We start from the raw sequence: 21,916 nt of genomic DNA, 5'->3' as shown, positions 1-21,916 counted from the left end.
CAGAAAAAATAAATAGACACAATGACAGACAGTAAATCTCTGTTATAAGTCCGTTGCCCATAGACTTCAATATTAAAAAAGTTTTTTATACAGACACAAAAGTCCTGTATGTAGGATTTTTTGTCCACTGGAAGAAAAAGGACTTCTGACGGACTAGGTGTAAATGGACACAAACAGATACAAGATAAAATCCCATTGAAATGAATGGAAATGTTAACGGATTTCTGACGGCTCAACTAGTGTCCATTGCTAAAATCTTGTAACAGACAATAGCTACGGACACTGCTGACGGTCACCAACAGAAGTGTGAACGGCCCAAACTCAGGCCACAAAACTGCAAGGCAACAGTTCTAACTACTGAGTTGAAATGCTGTCCCCATAAAGTATGAAAATATTACTGGTAAAACATTACAGTATCAGACATAAGTATATTGTCTCTGAGCCGTGTCATAGATTATCAGTTTGTTGTACTGATCACTTAAGTAGGGGAACAAATCTTGAGAAACACAAAGCACTTTCCCACACTGACTGTGCAACCAGATTGATCATAGGAGAGCAGTAATATGAATGGAATATAAACCACAATTTTTTATGTCATACCAATGTGATCTACAGTGCAAATATATACATATGTTATACAAAAAATACAATGTATTTAATAATATTTTGTGCACATTTACATCAAATGACTACATCATCTCAAAAATAATTCATGCTGATATTAAGAAGCAGATATTTTTATGTTCTCTTCTAATGCCTGTACTGCCAGCTAAAGCCCCTTGCACAATAGTGCTACTTACACATTATGCTACGTTTTATTGTGGTGAACTAGGTGCACAGTCTCTCTTTTATCTCTATATCACCTCATTATACAGTACATTTGTCTTCCATATAAACAGAATAAACAAAGTGTGTCAATAAATAGTACCAGCAAACAGAGATCAAGTTGTTGTTCAGAAATCTTACAATGTTGAGCGCAAATCTACATTTAACCAGTCTAATACTTGCTGAAAATAACAGCTGCATATACAACAGATTCTTCACCAAAAAGAGACTACAATGGAACCACACACTTTTGGAATGTTTTACCCATCAAAACTGATACAAGACAAAAGAACTTCTAGTTCACATATCAGGTGGACATTACTTATGGCTGAGGTTTAGTGATGTATCCTTCTTGTAATAAGAAATCATAAATTTTGCGGGTTTTATTAACATCAATTTTTATAAGTGCTCGAGCCTGTGCCAGTCGTAAGCTTCCTTGTTTATTGCACTCATTTACAAGGGCTGCTTTATATTCCAGATAAGCACCAGGAACCAATCTCACCACCTGACAAAGCTGTAGAAGGAAACACAAACATTATTGGGAAGAAATTAAATGTGCCTAAACATTCTGGTAGCATATGTGACAATAAAATGTTGTAATATACTTTATTAATGGATTGTGGTCACTTCTGTCCCTTTCTATTCTGTGCCTTGCATGTCTCACTGAAGTACAAAGGTGTATGGGCTCCAATATTGCAGAGAAGCTGAGGGGTGGGGGTCAATGCAAACATTTATATCTCAGCCACTATAAAAGAAAGAACAATGCTTTTAGAACAGCACTCATATGAAAGATGAGGCTCCCATCTTTTATGACACTGAGCTTGCCATTCTACCTATATTATTTAGTGAGATTTTTTATCAGTTAAAACAGGGCTGGATTGGAAGCAGCTGCATATACTGTAAATATGCCAATACTGACTAACTGATGTATCTCTGGAGACCAACACAATCTTGTATCTCTGCCATTATAAAACATAGAACTCTTATCCTCAGACCGCACTTTCAGTGTATCATTTGCAGGCTCTGTTTCTTCCCCTCTTTCCCTTGCTGTTGGGGTTCCTCAGGGCTCTGTCCTAGGCCCCCTGCTCTTTTCTCTATACACAGCCCCCATTGGACAAACCATCACCAGATCTGGCTTCCGGTACCATCTTTATGCTAATGACACCCAATTATACACATCTTCCCGTGACATCACCCCTGCACTATTACAGAACACCAGTCTTTCTGCTGTCTCAAATATCATGTCCTCACTCTATCTGAAACTAAATCTCTTAAAGACTGAACTACTACTGTTTCCACCATCTAATAGATCTGTCCCTGATATATCCATTGCAGTCTCAGGCCTTACTATAACTCCTAGGCAGCATGCCCACTGCCTCGGGGTCATGATTGACGTAGACCATTCCTTCACCCCTCATATTGAATCACTTGCACGCTCATGTCACCTTCACCTCAAAAACATCTCCAGAATACGCCCTTTCCTCACCAGAGATACACTAAAGACACTTATTGTCTCTCTGATTCATTCTCGCCTTGACTACTGTAACCCCTTACTAATCGGTCATCCCCTTACTAAATTCTTCCCCTCTACAATCTATTCTGAATGCAGCGGCCAGGCTCATCTATCAGTCTAGACGCTACAGTGATGTCTCCGGTCTGTGCCAGTCACTACATTGGCTGCCTATTCATTATAGAATAAAATATAAAGTTATCACTCTCATCCACAAGGTTCTCTATAATGCTGCACTTCCCTACATTTCCTCCCTCATCTCTGTCTATCGCCCAACCCGTGTTCTCCGTTCACTCAATGACCTAACACTTACATCCTCTATTATCAGAACCTCCCACGCTCGTATACAAGACTTCTCCCGAGTTGCACCACTTCTCTGGCATGCTCTACCCCGGACAATCAGATTAACTCCCAACTTCTACAGCTTCAAACGCAAACTAAAGACGCATCTTTTCAGACAGACCTATCACAATTCCTAATGTAAACCCTTCCGTACCGTCATTAGAATCCCTAAAATTTAAACCCTCCTCTGTCTCTGCTCCCACATTTCCCCACATGATATGATGCCATCTCAGGCTAACTTTATATGTCCAAGCACCATCCACATGTTAAAGGACACAAGTGGTGATGGCTCAAAGTTTTGTGTTTGTGTAATGACAGTCACCTTTATTACAAAACTGTCCGACCACTGTATAAGCAATGCCTCCCCTGCTACCTCTTGTGTCACCCCCTCTAACTCATAGATTGTAAGTTCTAGCAAGCAGGGCCATCAGTCCCATTGTGTGAAATGACTTTCTTCGTAATGTATCTTTCTGTCTGTATTTGAACCCCACAAATTGTACAGTGTTTTGGAATATGTTGGCGCTATATAAATTATTATAATATAAAACTGTGTTAACTTTTTGAGTGGCCCCAACTTCTCTGCATTATTAGATCCCGTGCTCCCATATACTCCAGTAAGAAAAACAAAGCAAAGAATATGAAAGGGACATAAAGTGGATGTCAATACAAGATGTCACGGAAAGGACTCAAAATCTGTCATTTGCAACAAGAAAAAAAAAAAGATACAATTCTCCTGAGTCCAGATATCAAATAATTTCATGGGACAACCTCTTTGAATAAAAATGTCCCATTAATTTGTCTCTATGAAGCTCCTATAAACACCTATATCTCTCTATGGTAACAGGAATAAAAGGATTATCCAATTGGTTATTACAGAAGAATCTACACACCACAGATCACTGTGGTTGACTGGTCTTTGTGCAAAAAAAGTCACCTTATTCATGATTGATAACCTGGGTATATGATCTGGGTTGAAACAGTCAGTGCTGGGAGACATTTATCCAATATAAATGGCCAGCTTTAACCACTTCAGTACCGGGCCAATTTGTGGTCCAGGACCAGTCACATTTTAGGTTTATTTTGTATGTGAGGTTTTGAGATCTGTAAAATTTTTCTCGTATGTCTTAGTCAACTAATTTTTGCGTCTTTTTTCTGGGACACATAGGGCTTTATTTTTATGTAATTTTTATTTTCAAATGTGTTTTAATTTTTTTTATATCTGGGAAAATATAAACATAATAGGAGGGAAATTGTGTCTGGTTTTCAATTTATTATTATTTTTTATTTAATAACACAAAGTGTCACTGAAAAACTTTATAATATAGTTTTTCCTCTCCGTTACGGTAATTTTTATTTTGTATGGTGTCGTCAGGGGTGGGGCTTCAATAACGGCATTTTATTAGCGTATTTATTTATTATTATTTTATTTACATTTTTTAAAAACTTTTATTATATTTTTATTTTTTTTCCAGATTGTGTCCCCATAAGGTGATAAGAGACCTTTGGGGACATCTGATCACTTTTTTTTTTTTTTTGTACTTGAGGCTGATTTCTCCTATAACTGGGGCTGGTACATTTAACCCCAGTTGCAGGAGAAATCCAGCCTCCTGCACACTGTATATACAGCTTACTGAGCTGATCTGGGGTCCTGTAGGACCCAGCAGCTTTTGCAAGACTCTGCTCCCGGCGGATCACGTGTCCGCCGGGTCAGAGGGCAGCTGAATTATGGCAGCGTCCATAGCTGTGTATACAGCGCTCACTGAGGGAAGGGAATAAATCTTCCCTGCCATCTCTGTGGGAGCTCCGGCTGAAGTTACAGCCGGCTCCTAGTGAAATCAGCTGCACGATCTCCGTGCAGCTGCTGTGTTCTGACTGGACGTACAGGTACGTCCTGTCAGAACAAGGCAACCACTTCCCGGATGTATATAGTCTATGGGCGGTCCGGAAGTGGTTAAACAAGAAAAGGCTACTTACTGCATATCTCTAATTAACAAAGTGATCTACAAGTGTGCCTGAAAGGAATCACTTCTCATTTGCAGTAACTGTGAGACCACCTAACTGCTGGGTGCGGAGGGCAATGGTATATACAATAAGCAGCTTAGTACATTAATACCATACCTCTTTCTCTTTATCGTTTAGCTTTTCTGTTCCAGGAAGTCCTGTTAAGTCTAAAGGAGGAGCACTTCTTCTACCTGTAATGTATGTAATAACTGTAGCTGTTAGTAACAATTTCCAAATGTCAGTTTTTCAAAATTTAAACCATTATCCTGTAACAAAGACATGGTTAAATAGAAGAACAAATGCCATTTAATTTATTATAGAAATATATACCACTAGCAGTACCCGCGACTTCGCAACCCACCTCCTGCGCACTCCGGGTCCACCCTCCCTAACGTACCTGGCCTCTTTCCCCCGCGCAGGCACTCCCGCTCCCATGTCTTTCCCCCGCCGTCACGCACCCTCCGCCGATACCCCTGCCTGCGCGCCCCACCGGCCACTCTCCACGGCTTGCGACAACGGCCCTCGCCGGCTGAAGACATGCAAACAACCCCCGATGCCTCCCTACCACAGTTCCCTGCGGGCCACCTCTGAACCCCCTCCATCCCTTTCTCCCCCCATGCCACGCACTGTCAAAGCCCCTAACCCCGCAGCCGACAACTCCAACCTGGAGCCTACTACAGGGTGTCGCGGCCCTGCGACATGGGTAGCCTAGGCCACGCTTTATTTGTAGGCCAGGTGGTGCTGAGCTACATGTTCTTTCTCCAGCATGTGTTCCGGACGGCAAGTTACTGGCGCTGGTCTGCCGAATGTGTGGTGACGCGGCCGTAACCTATGCCAGCTCTGTGCTGCCGCCCAGCATGGCGGCGTAGCTCCGGAGTAGACTTGCTCACTGGTGCCGCCCACGCAATGCCACCAATGTATCAGGCCGCTCAGCTTCCCCTACGGCCTACCCCCCAGACTACAGCCAAGCAATAGGAGCCCTGCTGAAAGACCTGCGATGACGTAATCTCAGGTCCTGCAGCGGAGCCGGAGACAACTTTCGCCGGTCGCGGTCGGGATTCAGGGTGAATGTGGGACCTAAGAAGTAGCGTATGTTTCCTTCCAGGTGAATATCTAGGTATGTGTGAAATCTCACCTAAATCCGTTCAGCCGTTCCAAACACACAAACTTTCACATTTATAATATTAGTAGGATATTAGTAGGATAATATTAGTAGGATAGGATAGGAATAGGAATTAGTAGGATAGGATATGTGGCTCTAGCATGCAACTTAACTGAAACATAGATCTGAGAAATTTAAGCAACTTGTGCATTTTGGTGTAGTTTTTTTATTACGATATTTGAATTTGGCCTTGACATTGAAAAAAAAATAATTATTTTCCATTTATATGTGGTTTATGATCAATTTTCACCCTATTTTCATGGAAATAAATTAACACAATTCCTCTAGAGTATGATAAACTGCTATTTGAGCACAAAGGAAAAAAAAACCCCACAACAAACCAAAAGATACCTGAACTTGAAACAACAGGGGCAATCTGATGTAATCCGGCATCACTAAAAACAGAGAAAAATAAACAATTAACGTTTCAGAAAAAAAAAAAAGTTTTAAACAATTTTTGCACGCACACTAATATCATCTTGATTAAGCTGGGTTCAGACTAGCGTCGGTGTCCGAGAGCTAGTGTCCGATGCTAATGTCCACGCAAGTTTTTAGCATTGGACAGTAGCTGTGTCCGTTTACAATTTGCATTATTTTTTAGAGATGAGCGAATATACTCGATCGAATACCTCTGCCGCATAGCTCCTGATGGCAGGGAAGATCGGAGGGGCAGTAAAAATTTGAAGCCCTGAAAGTGTTTTTTCAACGGGAGCTATGCGGTGCAGGTATTCGATCAAGTATATCCGCTCATCTCTAATTATTTTAAATAGGATATCATGTAGTGTCCTTTACTGTCCGTGTGTGTCCTTAAGTGTCCGCTTACAAAGATGTCTGATTTTTCAAGCGGACAGCTAAATCCTACATGTAGGATTTAGCTGTCCGCTTGAAAAATCAGACATGTAGGATTTAGCTGTCCGCTTGAAAAATCGTACATCTTTGTAAACGGACACTTAAGGACACACACTGACAGTAAAGGACACTACATGATATCCTATTTAAAATAATCCAAATTGTAAACAGACACAGTTAGTGTCTGATGCTAAAATCTTGCACGGACATTAGTATCGGAGACTAGCTGTCGGACACCGACGTTAGTGTGAACCCAGCCTTAAAGGGATTCTACTATTAAAACCTTTTTTTTTTTTTTTTTTGTGGATAAGACATCGGAATAGCCTTTAGAAAGGCTATTCATCTCTTACCTTTAGACGTGGTCTCCGCTGCGCCGTTCCTTAGAAATACCGGTTTTTATCAGTATGCAAATGAGTTCTCTCACAGCGATGGGGGCGGCAGCAGCAGAGCAGACTGTGCAGGCACACAGGCCACGGGAAAATGGCCGCTAACAATATTGTGCAAGCAGCCATTTTCCTGTGGCCTGTGCAGTCTGCTCTGCCCAAGGCCCGAGGCCTAGAAGTTACAAGCCTGCGCCGGAAGAAGACATTGAAGATGACGCTGCGGGCGAAGGAGGCGGCGGCACTGGAGACGCTTATCTGGCAGCGGTGGGGATGCCCCCATCGATGTGAGAGAACTCATTTGCATACTGGTAAAAAAACGGTATTTCTAAGGAACGGCGCAGCGGAGACCACTTCTAAAGGTAAGAGACAAATAGCCATTCTAAAGGCTATTCCGACGTCTTATCAACAAAGAAAAAGGTTTTAATGGTAGAATCCCTTTAAGGAAAAGCTGTTGCCTCATTCTTCATGAAAGTTTTCTGAATCTTGTTTTCTCATATCGATTATTTCAAGTTATTTCAACAAAAGGTGGTTCGCCAAGTTATGGGGTGTACTTAGATTTTCACACATGGTTTTTCCAGTTTGTAATATCTATTTTGAATGAATAATGAAATACTGTAATCTGTGGTGTATTGTTGTTCATCTGAGGATAATTTTATGATCTTTTACAATGTTGTATCTCATGACTGTATTTCTTATACTATGATGTACCGGCATCTCATATACAGTGTGTCAAGTACCTTTCCACAGTAACCTGCAGAGGCATCTGTTAGTAGTTTCTTTACGGGGCATATATCCATGAAGGCGCAATGATACTGACTGTTTAACACTTAGGGTGCATTCACACAATGTCTTTTGGCTCGTAATCTGGCACGTCTACGTCTATTTTGCGGCCGTAGACGTGCCAGATTACAAGCCAAAAGACATCGTGTGAATGCACCCTTAGAGTTGTATAACTAAAGAAAATAAATGTCAGTTTTGAGTAAATGATTGTGTCTTGAATTATACTGTGAAGTATACATTTTATAACATAAATTCTATGGGTGATACTTGCCATTGGCATACACTTAACATATGATGGGAAAACTTTCCTCGTGGCCACATTGTGAACCTTATTGTTATAATAATAAAAAAAAATAAATAAATAAATCAGAGCTAAAAAGCCCTTTCATCAGTACATGTTTAGCCCATTTGCTAATAAAGAAAAATATATATATTTGTAGCTCTCCCAACTTTAAAGGGGCTCTATCACTGGGAAAAGTCATTTTTATCTAAACACATGCTTGCATAGGCTTTAGAAATGTTATTCCACACTTACCTTTTGTATGTAGATTGCTTCAGTGGTGTCTGAATAAGTCCGTTTTAATTCATATGCTAATGAGCCTCCAGCCAGCTCAGGAAGTTCCCAGCAGCCTCCTCTCTCCTATTATCTTCTATGTGTATAGCAAACAGGAAGCTGAGTCATCAGCAGCCCCAGCAGCAGCCTCCCATAGAAAACAGCAGAGAGAGGTGTGCACCATCTATCGTGCACTAGTCTAATTAGCATATGAATATAAATGGACTTATTCAGAAACCACTGAGGCAATCTACATACAAAAGGCAGGTGTGAAATAGACTTTCTAAAGGCTATGCAAAGGTGTGATTAGTTAAAAATGACTTTTCCTAGTGATAGAGCCCCTTTAAGCAAGGGTAGTAGCAGTAGCGCCACCTTTCAATTATATACAGCTGAAACCAATGGTAGAGCATTGCCATTCTCTAAATTTTAGATTGCTTTAGGCCTGAGGTCTACAATATCCAGAGGCCACAAAAGGGATGTTTGCATGCCGCTGCATCACTCCTGTGCCTGAATGCTGATGTTCATGCTGATGTCCCCCCATCTAGTGGTAACTACAGGAATGAAGAGGCTGCAGTGTTGCGTTTTGAATAATCAGGGTTATGAAATAATATTTATCATATTTTCTGGTGCACACAAAGGCAAATATTATTCTTAGAAAGCACAGAAAGCAATATTATTCTAAGGACCGGTTCACATCTGTGTTCAGGTTTCTGTTCAGGGAGTCCACTTGGGGACCGCCTGAATGGAATCCTATATGCATTAAAAAGCAGTTACCTAAAGGAAACCCGACGACCCCATAGACTGCAATGGGGTCCGTGTGGTTTCTGCACTAAACATACAGAGAGATAAGTGCTGCTTTTTAATCTCATTGTATAATTTTTAAATAGTTAATCTGCATTTTATTGCATGAAATAAGTATTTGATCACCTACCAACCAGTAAGGATTCTGGCTCTCACAGACTTGATAGTTTCTCCTACCCTGCACTCATTACATGTATAAAGTGCACCTGTTTGAACTTGTTTCCTGTATAAAAGACGTCTGTACATACATTCAATCACACTGACTGACTGAATATAGAATATATTCAGATTGAAGATAAGGAGCAGTCAAACAGCTTTGTAAGCGTTGAAGGAAACAGATACCCTTAAATGGGCATTCCCATCTCAAGGATCTGATCTATACTGCTAGCTTATGCAAATTCAGGAGTTTTCCTAAATACTTTTTTTTTTTTTTTTTTTTAGCAATGCTGCTTTGTTTGCCTGATATGTTAGAGTATTCCTCTTATTGTTTACACAGTGTTTCCATAGAGCATGACCTATACCTGATAAGCAGGGCCAATTACATGAGTCATTGCTCTCTTGGAGTTCTCACATTGTTATCTACAGCTCAGTGGTCAAGATAATCAGGCCAGCAGTTTACTGATAAAGGCTCCGTGAGCAGAGTCGGTTATCTTTCTATGCAAACACAAGGATAACACTGAGTCCATTTTCTGTAGAAGGAAGATAAGTGCTCTATGCAAACCTGTGTAATGTAATATACATTTACTGTGTATATTATTTGATCTGCAGTAATAGATTTCTAGTAATCATAATAAATCTCACATGGTAAAGGCAAACTATATATCTATTGTGATATTTCATAGTGTCCTGTTTATAAAAGAGTCAAAATCTCCAATTAGCTTGTTGAAGAATACAGGAAGTGAGAAGAGGACAGCAGACAAATCTGCTGAGAGAAGAGGATGGGAAAACCCCTTTAACAAGATATTTTACAATTTTTGTTATTAACGTTTAATAAATTCTACATATTTATTACTATTCTTATATTAAAATGCAGTATTTATTTATGAAAAGGTGTTTATAATTAGAGGAAATGTTTAAAAGGCACACAAAGGACATTATTTTTATTTAAAAAACACTCAGCAATATTAATCTGGGCGCTCAATGGACAATATTACTTAAGTGGATACAGAGGTATTTAAAATGGGCACTGAGAGGGTATATGTCTTTTAAGATGAGGCATTATTACTTTGTGGGAGCACAAATTGGCTCCTTTTACTGTATACCTATAGTGCACAATATGGGGCACTATAGGTTTGGTACCATCATTTTCAGAGGCTGTTGTCAGTATGGCACTAGTTTTTGGGGAAGGGAATTATAGTTTTATATTTGAGAATTACAGTAATAGGGAGAAATGGGCAGCAAAGGGCAGAATATATCAGCAAGATGTGGAGTTTGTACATGTGAGGAAAAGGTGTGTAGATTCCCGGAAAAGTGAGGAGCCAAAGAGGTCTTTGCTGCGATCTTTAAAGAGATGAGTTGAGGCTGAAAGATGTTGCCAGGTTAATAAGGCAAGAAGTGTGAGCAACTACATTCAGAGAAGTCACTTGTGAGACACAATATTTTACTGTATTGTATTCACCTAAATGATCTGTTAATAAGGTACTGTTCAACAGTAATATTAGTAAACCTTGATTTGGAGCCCACTTGGATGTGATTGGAGACTACTCCCCAACCACAACTTTCCCCACTGAACCCTTTGCTACTGGATTACTTAGAAGCCTTAAGTGATTTGTCAAAGTTCTACTAAACTCAATCTGTATTAACCTCTGTATATAAGAACCTCTACATCTGATCTTCTGGCACACGATTAGCACCCCATGATCACCGACAGGAACAATGGTCTCTCCTTTACGTTGTTAAGCATTTTTTTTTTTAGTTTACATGTTCCTTGTTACTAAGCACTGGTTTGTAAAACACATAGAAACTTAACTCACATAGCTGCTTGTCTTTTCAGCCACTGTTGGCAAGCATTTCCGTCATGTATGTACTGAAGGACTTCTGACAGCATATTTCGTTTTAAACGCTCTTCTTCCCGAGACTTCTTCAAGCGATCATACATCTTTGAACCTTTTGCAAAATGGTAAAGGTACATTATTGAAATTATTTTTGCCTTTTATACTATAATAAAGAAGAGAAGCTTCAGAATAAAATTGGAGTTATCTATGAAACCAAATTGCATCACTGTTAAGGATCACTTATCAATGTCTCCTCGTTAGCGGCGTTCACGAGTACCTTTCACGTCCTCAGGCACATGCGGTGTAATACACCACTAGCTGACAATGTGCTGAATTCAGTTCACTATCAGTTTTCCTGTTCTGTGCGCCCACTGAAGAGCTATCGGTGCCATTACTGTAGCTCTTCAGTGTCAGAAGCACGTTTCTGACAGTCAGTCAGGAACGTCCCTCCTCATGGTAGCGTCTATTGCGCAGTACTGTGAGAGGAGGCGTTGCTTACCGCCCAGCGATGATGTAGTGTCTGGCTCTCTTCTGTGATATCATGTGCCCAGGGTCAGCGCTGAGGCCTGTGAGGCCACTGTATATCTACTGGCTAATGCAGTACATAGACATTTTTTCTTCTCAGAAAAAGGTATTGAGAAAAAAAAATGGAAAAAAGGAGCCATATCGCAAGCTCTACCTATTCGAATGGTAGTAATCCTGTAAGTCAATGCACGATCCTTTTAACAAGCTTCCGATCGTGACCAGACACTTGCCAACAAACAGCAGTTCAAGGGCAACTGACCTTCACCAGTGCAGAGAAAGTGACAAGTTTATATAGTCTTTTGTGGGAATGTTACAGCATCATTTATCTTAAAGTTTATACCTGAATTTTAACATAAAGTACGTATCTGAAACTGGAGTATTTCCTTACTGTTAAAGGTTTTGATTCCAGCCTTTCTGTATTCTTGTAACCGTTTGATTTCTCTGCGCAATTCAAATTCCACTACAAAAAGAAAAAAACAAAACAAAAAAAGATTGACTTTCTACTATTTCTACTACAGTTGGCACATAAACATTTAACTGACATATAAACTTAGATTTATCTCTGCTGTGTGTGAAAAAATGTTTGGAAAGAAGTAAAAAAAATACAAAAACCCTAACCGTAAAAAAAATAAAATAAAAAAATCCTCAACAATATGACCCAGACAAATGCTGACAAAACTGACTCTCGATTTCCATAAAACCAGAATTACAGTCGACAGAAGAGGAAAGAACGGTTGCTTACATGTGTGGCTCTCTATGAACCGATCGTGGTTTGTTGCTCCTAAAACTCGAGCAAATCGCCTCATTGTTTCATACAGTTCTTGAATATCTTTGGAATATCTTCTTTCTAAAACTTAAAAAAGAACAAACATAATGGAAACCTGTTACAAGTCAGTGTTTCAGAATAAAAAAAAAACAAAAACACACCACCACATCTAGATCATAATGCTATGTGCAGGGGCCACTATGGGACATAATACAGTGTGGAGAGGCCACTATGGGACATTATACTGTGTGCAGGGGCCGTTATGGGACATCATACTGTGTGAAGGGGCTGCTATAGGGCATTATACTGTGAGCAGGGGCCGTTATCGGACATTATACTATGAAGTGGGGCCATTATCAGACATTATACTGTGTGAAGGCCACTTTGGTACATTATAATGTGTGTAAATGGGGAGTTATACTATGTGGGAGCCAGGAGAGTGGGAGTCAAAAGTTTGCTATGGGGCCCGGTCTTTGCTATTTACGCCCTTGGTCTTGTGTCACACCAGCAGTAAAGCATCCTGAGACCATTCAGGATGGAGCATCATTTCACAAGGCAAAAGTAATAACTAAGTGGGTTGGTGAACAAAACATTGAAATTTTGGGTCCATGGCACAATCCCTCTGAGAACCTTTTGTCAATCCTCAAAAAGCAGGTGGACAAATAAACACAGAAGTTGTAATAAATTTTAGGCACTGATTAGGCAAGAATGAGCTGCTATCAGTCAGGATTTTGCTCAGAAGCTCATATATGCCAAGGCCAATTGTTAAGTCTCAAAAAATAAAAGTCAACACTGTGAAAATTGAGTCTTTGATTTATGATGATGTATTTCTCAATGGGTGAATTGGTCTGCTAATACTATCCCGAAGTTCTTATCCATGGAAAAAAAATAGCATGTTTGGTTTTTCTCCTGGATTTGGGGTACCACAAGGCCGATTTACTTGGTCATGTCAGTAAGCAGTAAAAGAATTAAAAACATTGAGGCATCAAACTTTTTTGAAAAGAAAAAATGTCTCAAAACTTTTTGCTACGACTTTACTGCAGACAACAAGTTAACTTTTAGAGTTATGACTTTTATAGCTCATCACATACTAACAGGCCTGCCGTGACAATCATTTTCGAGGTTCCAAGCTTACTTACTTTGAAATTTCCTTAGATTTATGAGGCCATGTTCTCTTATTATCCTATGACATATGAAAAACAAAATAGTAGTTAATGGCAATTTTGTAACATACAATGTATATATACATATTTCTGAACTCCAGTCATACTTGCAGTTACACCTTCAAATTGGGTAAAGACACAGTTTTTCTATGGATTTTGGGCTGTACTATTGCAATTACAATTGTGCCAAGACACCTTATAGTAATTTACTTCCCTGTACCAGCCCCACATACACACTGCAGCAGATTTACTAATCTTGCCTAAATATTTGAAGAAAAACTTAGACCCATGAAGAGATTCATCCACAAATTGGTCATTCCCCACTGCTTGTACATTCGCATCAATAAAAAGATTTCCATCTGAGGCATTTCATCTCCTTTCTATGCTGCTGATCCTTCTCATTAGTTACATTTTCAAATAAAAGTATGGTAACTTATTACAATACCTTTTCCGCCGCTGTCGTTCTTTCAATCGTGAATGATAGATATCCACAACAGCAATTTTTAAAGCTGTAGAACACAACAAAAATAAAACAAGTAAAGGATAAAGTAATTAAAAGTTATGAATACAAGAGTTAAAGGTGTATTTCCATGTACATAATTATTTTTAAATTTGTAGATAATTAAAAGTTAAACATTTTTGCAAAGAAAAGTAATTAAACATTTGGCAAAGTTTTAAAGATTTCTCGAAATATCTTGTGGTCACAGTCAGTTGTCTTGATCGGTTGCCAGTGGATACAAGCATGAATGCAGGACTTTTCTAAGAACAGAAAATAAGCCATGATTTCTTCATTGCGGCCGGAATATCTTCTCATACATGTCGTGTCCCTGCCTGATAAACCAGCTACAGTAAGAAAATCATGGCTGGGTTCCTGACAAGTCTCAGACCATAGAAAGTTTCTGCATTAGTGGTCGTAACCATTGGCAACTGATCAAGACAACAGACTGTCACCACTAAGAAAGTTCGAGAAAAAAACTCTGCAAAGTTTTAAAGTTTAATTACTTATATTTGCAAAAATGTTTAACTTTTAATTATCTTCAAATATAGATATGATTATGTACATAGGAATACCCCTTCAATCGAAGCAGATTTATAAAAGCGTCTAAATCCCCCTCCACAAAAAAAAAAAAAAATCTGTCTATGCTACTTATAGCAACCGATCACAGCCAAAGTTCCATTTTATAAGAGCAGTATACAATGGTGTTTGAATGTTTGTAAACCCTTTCAGAATTTCCTATATTCATTCATAAATTTTACATAAGCTACATCAGATCTGCACACAAGTTCCAAAAGTAGAAAAAGACAACCGAATCAAAGGAGTCAAAAATATTCAGCTTATTTATTTACAGAGGAAAATGATCCAATGCAGCAATGAATAGCATATCTTACTATATATCTTACCTGTATGCTAACGACCATTAAACATAAAACTTCTCACCTATGATATGATAATAGCCAGTACAGCAGATGTATAATAACGGGCTATACCTGACTAATTTCAGCACCACATTATCAGTTAATCCGAACCCCACATTCACACGACTGGCCTGAACCGTATGTTGCTGGGTGAGGGACTCCTAGTATCATAGATAATAATGTTAGGAGTCCCTCTCCTGCCATACTGTTCAGGCTGTTAAATCCAGCCAACACGTGGACCAAACTTCACAGGTCAAACTCTGTCATGTCAATGTGGGTTAAAGGGTCACGAACTATTGATACTTATATGTGATACTAGCAGGAGGACCCGGCTTCGCACGGGTATATTTCATTTTTTGTTTGTGTAGTGGCCCTATAAGAATTGCCCAGTTTTGCACTCGTGTATTTTCTAAGTCGTTTGTGTGTGTGTCTCTGCCCGCGACTTTGTCTGCGTGTTGTTGGCATCGATGATCCGCCTATATTCAACAAATTGCTGCCGTTGATGGTTTGCCTGCTCCAGCTTTTCTGCAGCTCTTAAGCTGTCCTGATGCTGAACTTGTTCCTCACGCCGTGCCTGTAATTGTTCCGGCATCTCAGCAGCTCGCTGGGACACCATATGATGAGCGTGTTGTTGGCGTTGATGATCTGCCTGCTCCGGTGTTTCGGCAGCAGTCAAGTTGGCCTGCCACTGAACTCGTTGCTCGCGCTGTGCCCGTGATTGTTCTGGTATCCCAGCAGCTCATTGAGACTCCATATAATAAGCGGAGTCTCCATATAATAAGCGTGTTGTTGGCGCCGATGATCCCCATCAGCTCCGCTTGAGGAGTACTCTGTTGACTTCTGGCTAAGTTCATAGCTGTCGTTGTTTTAGAATTTTGTAACAAATTAGATTTTCTTTTCCCTGGCACATTTAAAAGTAGCAAACTGCCAATTTGGATTAAAGGTGTTTTCCCATCCAGTGTGTCAGCATGTTGCCTGGAGCTGATAAGACAATATGCAAATGCTTGTACAGAATGGACTGAGGGTTAGCACAGAGAGAGAACAGACCTGGGACCTGAGATAAGGCTGCTGCAAGAGCAGTATAATATAGTATTTGAACATAAATTCATAACAGTCGTGAAGCCATGTCATTTACCGGGATAAAAAGTAGCTGATGTGTTAATTGAGGTTACAAACTATTGTAAACCGATGGCTGGTCAGGTAATGGAGGGGGTGTAAATCTCAGCCAGACTACTAAAGTGGGTGAGATGAGAAAACTCCAGAAAGAACATTTCTCAGCAGATAACTATTGTCTGCTGAGGGTTATTTCAGAGTTCCAGTTACTGGGTTGGATTTTTAGGAATGGCAGGTAGGGTGGTAGTGGGACCTGTCATTCCACCCCCCCCCCCCTCCAGTCCACACTTTGGGGATGTTCCAGGAGCGACTCAGCTGCAGAGAGTCTCCTCATCAAGGAGGCATAAGAAGTCAGCTCCAGCAGCAGACTTTGGCAGAGCTTGGCTGGAGTGCCTAACAGAGAGGTCGTTTTTTGGAGCTGTGTCCTGAATTATTCAACTGGCTTTTGATGTTCAGTTAGAGCCTAGCCGGGCAGGTATTTATTTTTGTATTGTTTCCTTTTGTTGCTGCACAGTTTTTGTGAAAATAAACTCTACCTTTGTTTGGACTAAAGAAACTGGACTTTTGTGTCTATGCCACCCCACCTAGCAACCCCAGACCGACACTATCTATGAGCCAAATTTCATTCAAATCTGTTCAGCCTTTTTTGCGTGATTGAGGAACAAACATCCAAACACACAAACTTTTACATTTATAATATTAGTAGGATTGGATCAATTTTTTTCTATAAACAATTGTAATATTTTTTATGCATTTGTTTTATTATCCTTATCTAATTTTAAAATGTAAGTTTAGTTGAAATTTATGCAGAGAAATAGAAAATTCTGAGGGGTACACAAACTTTTAAGCATTTTGCAGGATTCTTCAACACAGTTTAATAAACAAAAATTTAAGGGTAATATCGGGAAGTGCAGAGCGCTATTTATTATACCAGTAGTTACAATTGCAGTGACAACAAAAATAAAGCTCCTTTTACAGATTTTTTATTTCATGCAAATTTTTGCATTTAAAATAAAAAATAAAAAGATTAAATACCACTAGTGATGCACATATATGTCAATTGTACACAGGAGTGTATAAAGCAGGCTCTGGCCTTCTGTCACTCAATCAGTATCTAATTATATGACCACAAGGTGCTTAGAGGATGCCATCGCAACTAAAGCAGGCCTAGAGAAGTCACAATGCAATAGAATCAGTAATAGTAACATGTAAGTAATAGCATTAACTATGTAGAGAGGCTATTACCTTTGGGGGCACTATTATTATACTATTGCCCCCACAAGTAATACTGCCTCCCCAGGATACTATTACCTGTAGAGGAACTATTCAGGTATGTTCACACAGCAAAATTTGGTGCTGATTCTGAAGTGGATTCTGCCCTGAAACAGTCCTCTGGAAAAAAAATAAGCGTCCTGCCTTATCTTATAGCATGGCTGACTCAGTCACAAAACCTGTAGTACAAGCCATTCCGCTGATTAGCTCAACTCATCAGAGCCTAATCAGATAGTAAAGCCGGATTGGCAGAAAGTTAAGAGGAATTTTAAGTGAAAGTCTCTCTCAAATTTCTCATCTATTTCACCCATGTGAACATACCCTGACTTTGCAGGGGGAAATGTGTTGTGTAAGAGAAGCAGACTGCTGGCTTTAGGTAGTCTAAAGATGGTAGTAAAAATAGCAGATGGGCACAGAATTCAGTGCTACCCTGGTTCCTATTTGCCACTTGTTTACCAATTTAGTGACCCTTCAGTTCAGAGTCTCCTTGAAAACCCATGAGACTGAAACCAATTGCCTTAGAGGGATATAAAAAAAAAAAAAAAAAAAAAAAATCCTTCCCAACTTCAAATATGGCATGTGGGCTCAGTATCATATCCTAAAAATGTCGTGCTCCTATAACCGATGATATTTTTACTTTCAAGAAAAACATTCAGGTGCCTATTGAACTTGTATAAGTTATCTGAATTGAATAGCTTCACCGCTGTTACCGTAAAGAAGAGATCATTGAAAAGATTCTGTGCTGTCCATTCATATATTTGTACATCTTAATTAACTTGCACCTAAACTGTCTGTTTTTATTGTGTCCATGCAATGTAATTACTGCTCTGTCCCATCGAAGTAAATAAGAGATGCTGTAATTACATTGGCCACTATGAGTCAGGCAGCTTGTAATGTAAGCACAGAAGGGATCATGGCACTTGCAAGAGTGCAGCATCCCCTTTAAACAACTGATCAGCGGGGATCTTGGTGGTCAGACCCTACAGAACTTCTACTAATGACCTATCCTCGGGAAAAAGGGACTGGAATAACCCTTTAAAACATCATAGGGAGCTATCATACCATAAATTCTGTCCATTAGTTCAGAGGTCTAAAGAGGTTTCCACACCTAGGAATAAGAGATCAACATGTGTAAAGTTCATTCATATCACGAAGGCCTGAACCTCCATGAACATGTCTTCAAAAAAGCACCAGAACTGGAAGGAACAAAATCTGCTTTGAAGCTGGAAATGTTATCATCCTATAAAATATAGGGATTACACACCATGAAAAGCAAGTGCACCCTTAAACCCTATATATTTCTTTAAATTAGACAACCTGTAGATTACATGTGTCTCATTGGGCTCTCAATAGCCATGTCCACATTAATGTAACTGTGATAAACACAAATTTTTATTTGGAAAAAATGCACTACAATACATCTATTCAATTGTACATTCACACACAAAACACAAAATAATAGATCAAGGGGTACACACAAGAAGAGCTCGGACTCTCAAAAACACCGATACAGCAGACGAGCAATATTTTGTTGTTATTCACTAATACCGTATGTTAAAAAAAATCTATACTGCACATAGCAAATGGTGACTGTTATGCATCTTCATGCAACTTTGCAGCAGAGATTACAAGCAAAAATTGAACAAAAATTCAAATTTGCCACAAAAGTTCACGCTCAAGCAATCCTTTTCTGCAAACAAAATATACTTTCCAAAAAAATGCAAGGAGACCATACGTATCTATATTTAAAGTTGCAGATTTTAAAGAAATGCTAGAATTGCAGAAAAGCACCAATTTTCTGAATGCAAATTAAGTAGGGGCTTGCTCAAGAATATAATTTTCTATCCCCCTATAAAAATCGTCACTAATGAATAATTATAATCTCTATACTTAGCTAATTTGATGAGGCAAAACACTCAACATATAAAAAAGTACAACATTTTTTATCAATCACAAAAATGACACATACAGGATCGTATATGTCCAAGGACAGACACAACGGTGCAAAATAACCTTAGGGCCAGTGGAATAAACAGCCTTCAAACTCGACCATGACTCCCTATCTAATCAAGTGAAATTCACATAGCCAGTATATATTTACATATAAGGGTATGTATCAGTGTCTGCATCTCATGACAAAGAATGTATACATCATGATAGAAAAGTGTGCAGCAGATAGGCAAGTGCCATGATAAGTAGATCTTACATAGATTACTGCCAAACAGAGTATAGTAACATGTAGCAAACTTAAAAGAGGTTAAACATACGTGCTAAAAGTGTCAACTATAAGTCTGAACAAGAAACATACCCATAGTGATGTAGGTAACGGGAGACAGAGGGGAGATGCATGTTTCGGCTGGGATACGCCTTCATCCAGGGGTGAAGTCAGTGTGGTCTAGAGGGCCTTTTATATACACGTGGGGTTTGAATAGACCAATAGAATTGCTCCAGAGACCTACCTCACAAAAACCCCACCCATAAACAATACATCCTATTAGGGCGGTGCATGGCGGTATGAGCTCACATGACTACATCACTTGTATGTCAAAGGTGAAAGACAGAGCTAGTGTGTTGCTATAGCAAAAGTACACAGTCACATCCAGACTCTCACAATGGTTTGGCAGCGTGAAAGGATAAGTAGTGGTTAACACTGACATATACACAAAAAAGGAAGGAGGGGGGAGATGCTAAGTATGACCAGGTTGTGGATCAAAACGGGACTACAAGTGTACAAAATATTATAGTAAAAATATGTAGAAATACAATATCTAATACAGAAGTGAAGTATGGATGGTAATTAAAAGCACCAAACGTGCAGAAATAGAAAAGGCGTGTATTCAGGCACGCATAAAATGTGTATGTGTATAAGAAGTGCATGATGTGATGCATATCGATGCAAAATACATAATCAAACCTGCACACACAGGCAAGAGTAAAAGTAATCTGTACTAAAATATACTTGTACTTTGGGATATTCCTGTCTATCTCCTGGCATTAGGGCTCACCGCAAAGTGTTTCCGGGTATTACTATGGTCTCCAGTAAGCGTCACTAACTTGATCTAGGAAACGCCTTTGACTGGACGTTCCCTTCCAGTACTGCAACCCGTGTCACCAGGGAGCGGGCACCTTTTGATTGGGTGCACCTCTGGATGTGCGCGACAGCATTTACGGCCATGCATCATGGCAGACTGGCCTGAACATGTGCTCGTTATTCTATATGGCTGTAGTGTACAATACCTAGTTGCATTCTGCCTTGCCCCATTTTTTACACCTCTGAAGGGCTGGTATACCCAAGAAGAAATGCGTCTGGGCCATTTATTTCCTATGTGCCATTTAGGATGTGTGACTGAGACATTAGATAGACAATTGTGAGAGTGTAATGTAAGCTCCTAAATAACATTGTGGTGGGTCTACCCCCATATATGTGATCCACACGGCTTGCTCACTGGCAGTGGGTCTGCTCAATTCAAGCTATTGTGTATTGCACCACATCTCTGATGTTTTTGGGTGCTACCTTGTCCTATTTATGACTCCGTTCTAATTTAAGCACCTATTGTCAAGAGGTAGCTTTGTCTAACTTTTAATTGTTATTAATAACGATTATTTTTTAGCGTACCACTATTAATTTTTGATAAATATTCATTCTGGTACACATAACCCACTATTTTTGTTATGTGTGTTTGGCTATAAGAAATCAGGCAAGGACTTGCAATGAACCTGATAATGAACATTACTATGGCAATTAGATATAGGAAGTACTTTAGACCATGAATAATTGAGAAAACAAAATACCTATCTCTGTTGTGATGTAGGTGTGGTTCACTCAAAAATGCTTAATCCAACTGAGTAGTAGTGAACATATAAAAAGTATAATTTCATTAGGGGTACATAACTTAATAAAATTATACTTTTTATATGTTCATGAATAGTTGAGCTCTTCATTCTGCTTTATTTTAATAATGAAGATCTATTGTACATATTAATAACTTTGAACTGTATTTTATGCCATGTTTCTTTTATTAGGAATAACACCTTCAAGCCTTTACCTGATAGAAAGTATACTAACAAGGTTTATTTCCTTAGGCACACTCCAGAAATAGAATTATACAGAGATTTGATGGGCAAAAATCAACTTGGACAAATTTCTTACCGTGCAAAACCTCTGAATCATCTTCAACAAAATCAATATCCCTGAGATCCCATTCTGCATAGTTGTCAAACTCCTTGAACATAAAAGAAAAGATATTTATTCTAAACACAACCAAATAAGAGTCGGGATAGTCTTGTATCGACCAGGAATTAATTAAAACACAAAAGATTTATCCTTTTACCTCTGGGCCCTAGTGCATTTGTGACCCTCAGCTTCCATTATCAGTTAAAATGCTGGAGTCTTAGGGTATGTTCTCATGGAGGAATTTGATGTGGATTTGGGGGAGGATTTCTCCTCCGAATCCAGGGAAG

The 21,916-nt window shown here is 39.3% G+C and overlaps 1 protein-coding gene across 3 annotated transcripts in view; it reads right to left on the bottom strand.

Annotated features, from left to right (window-relative positions):
* Positions 1 to 676: 676 nt before the first annotated feature.
* TADA2A (transcriptional adaptor 2A) overlaps positions 677 to 21,916 on the bottom strand; it is a 47,964-nt gene continuing 26,724 nt past the window's right edge. For all 3 annotated transcript variants that reach the window (XM_075264314.1, XM_075264312.1, XM_075264313.1), the window contains 9 exons: positions 21,606 to 21,678; positions 14,100 to 14,163; positions 13,631 to 13,674; positions 12,468 to 12,578; positions 12,114 to 12,185; positions 11,180 to 11,312; positions 6,192 to 6,235; positions 4,796 to 4,869; positions 677 to 1,339 (listed from right to left, as the gene is read on the bottom strand). In XM_075264314.1, coding sequence (XP_075120415.1) covers positions 1,148 to 1,339; positions 4,796 to 4,869; positions 6,192 to 6,235; positions 11,180 to 11,312; positions 12,114 to 12,185; positions 12,468 to 12,578; positions 13,631 to 13,674; positions 14,100 to 14,163; positions 21,606 to 21,678 — 807 coding nt within the window. In that variant the 3' untranslated portion in view covers positions 677 to 1,147. The remainder of the gene's footprint in view (positions 1,340 to 4,795; positions 4,870 to 6,191; positions 6,236 to 11,179; positions 11,313 to 12,113; positions 12,186 to 12,467; positions 12,579 to 13,630; positions 13,675 to 14,099; positions 14,164 to 21,605; positions 21,679 to 21,916) is intronic.

Source organism: Leptodactylus fuscus, chromosome 2 (assembly GCF_031893055.1).
Source record: "Leptodactylus fuscus isolate aLepFus1 chromosome 2, aLepFus1.hap2, whole genome shotgun sequence".
In the NCBI taxonomy this organism is placed as follows: Eukaryota; Metazoa; Chordata; class Amphibia; order Anura; family Leptodactylidae; genus Leptodactylus; species Leptodactylus fuscus.
This window is presented reverse-complemented; position numbering and strand designations above follow the sequence as displayed.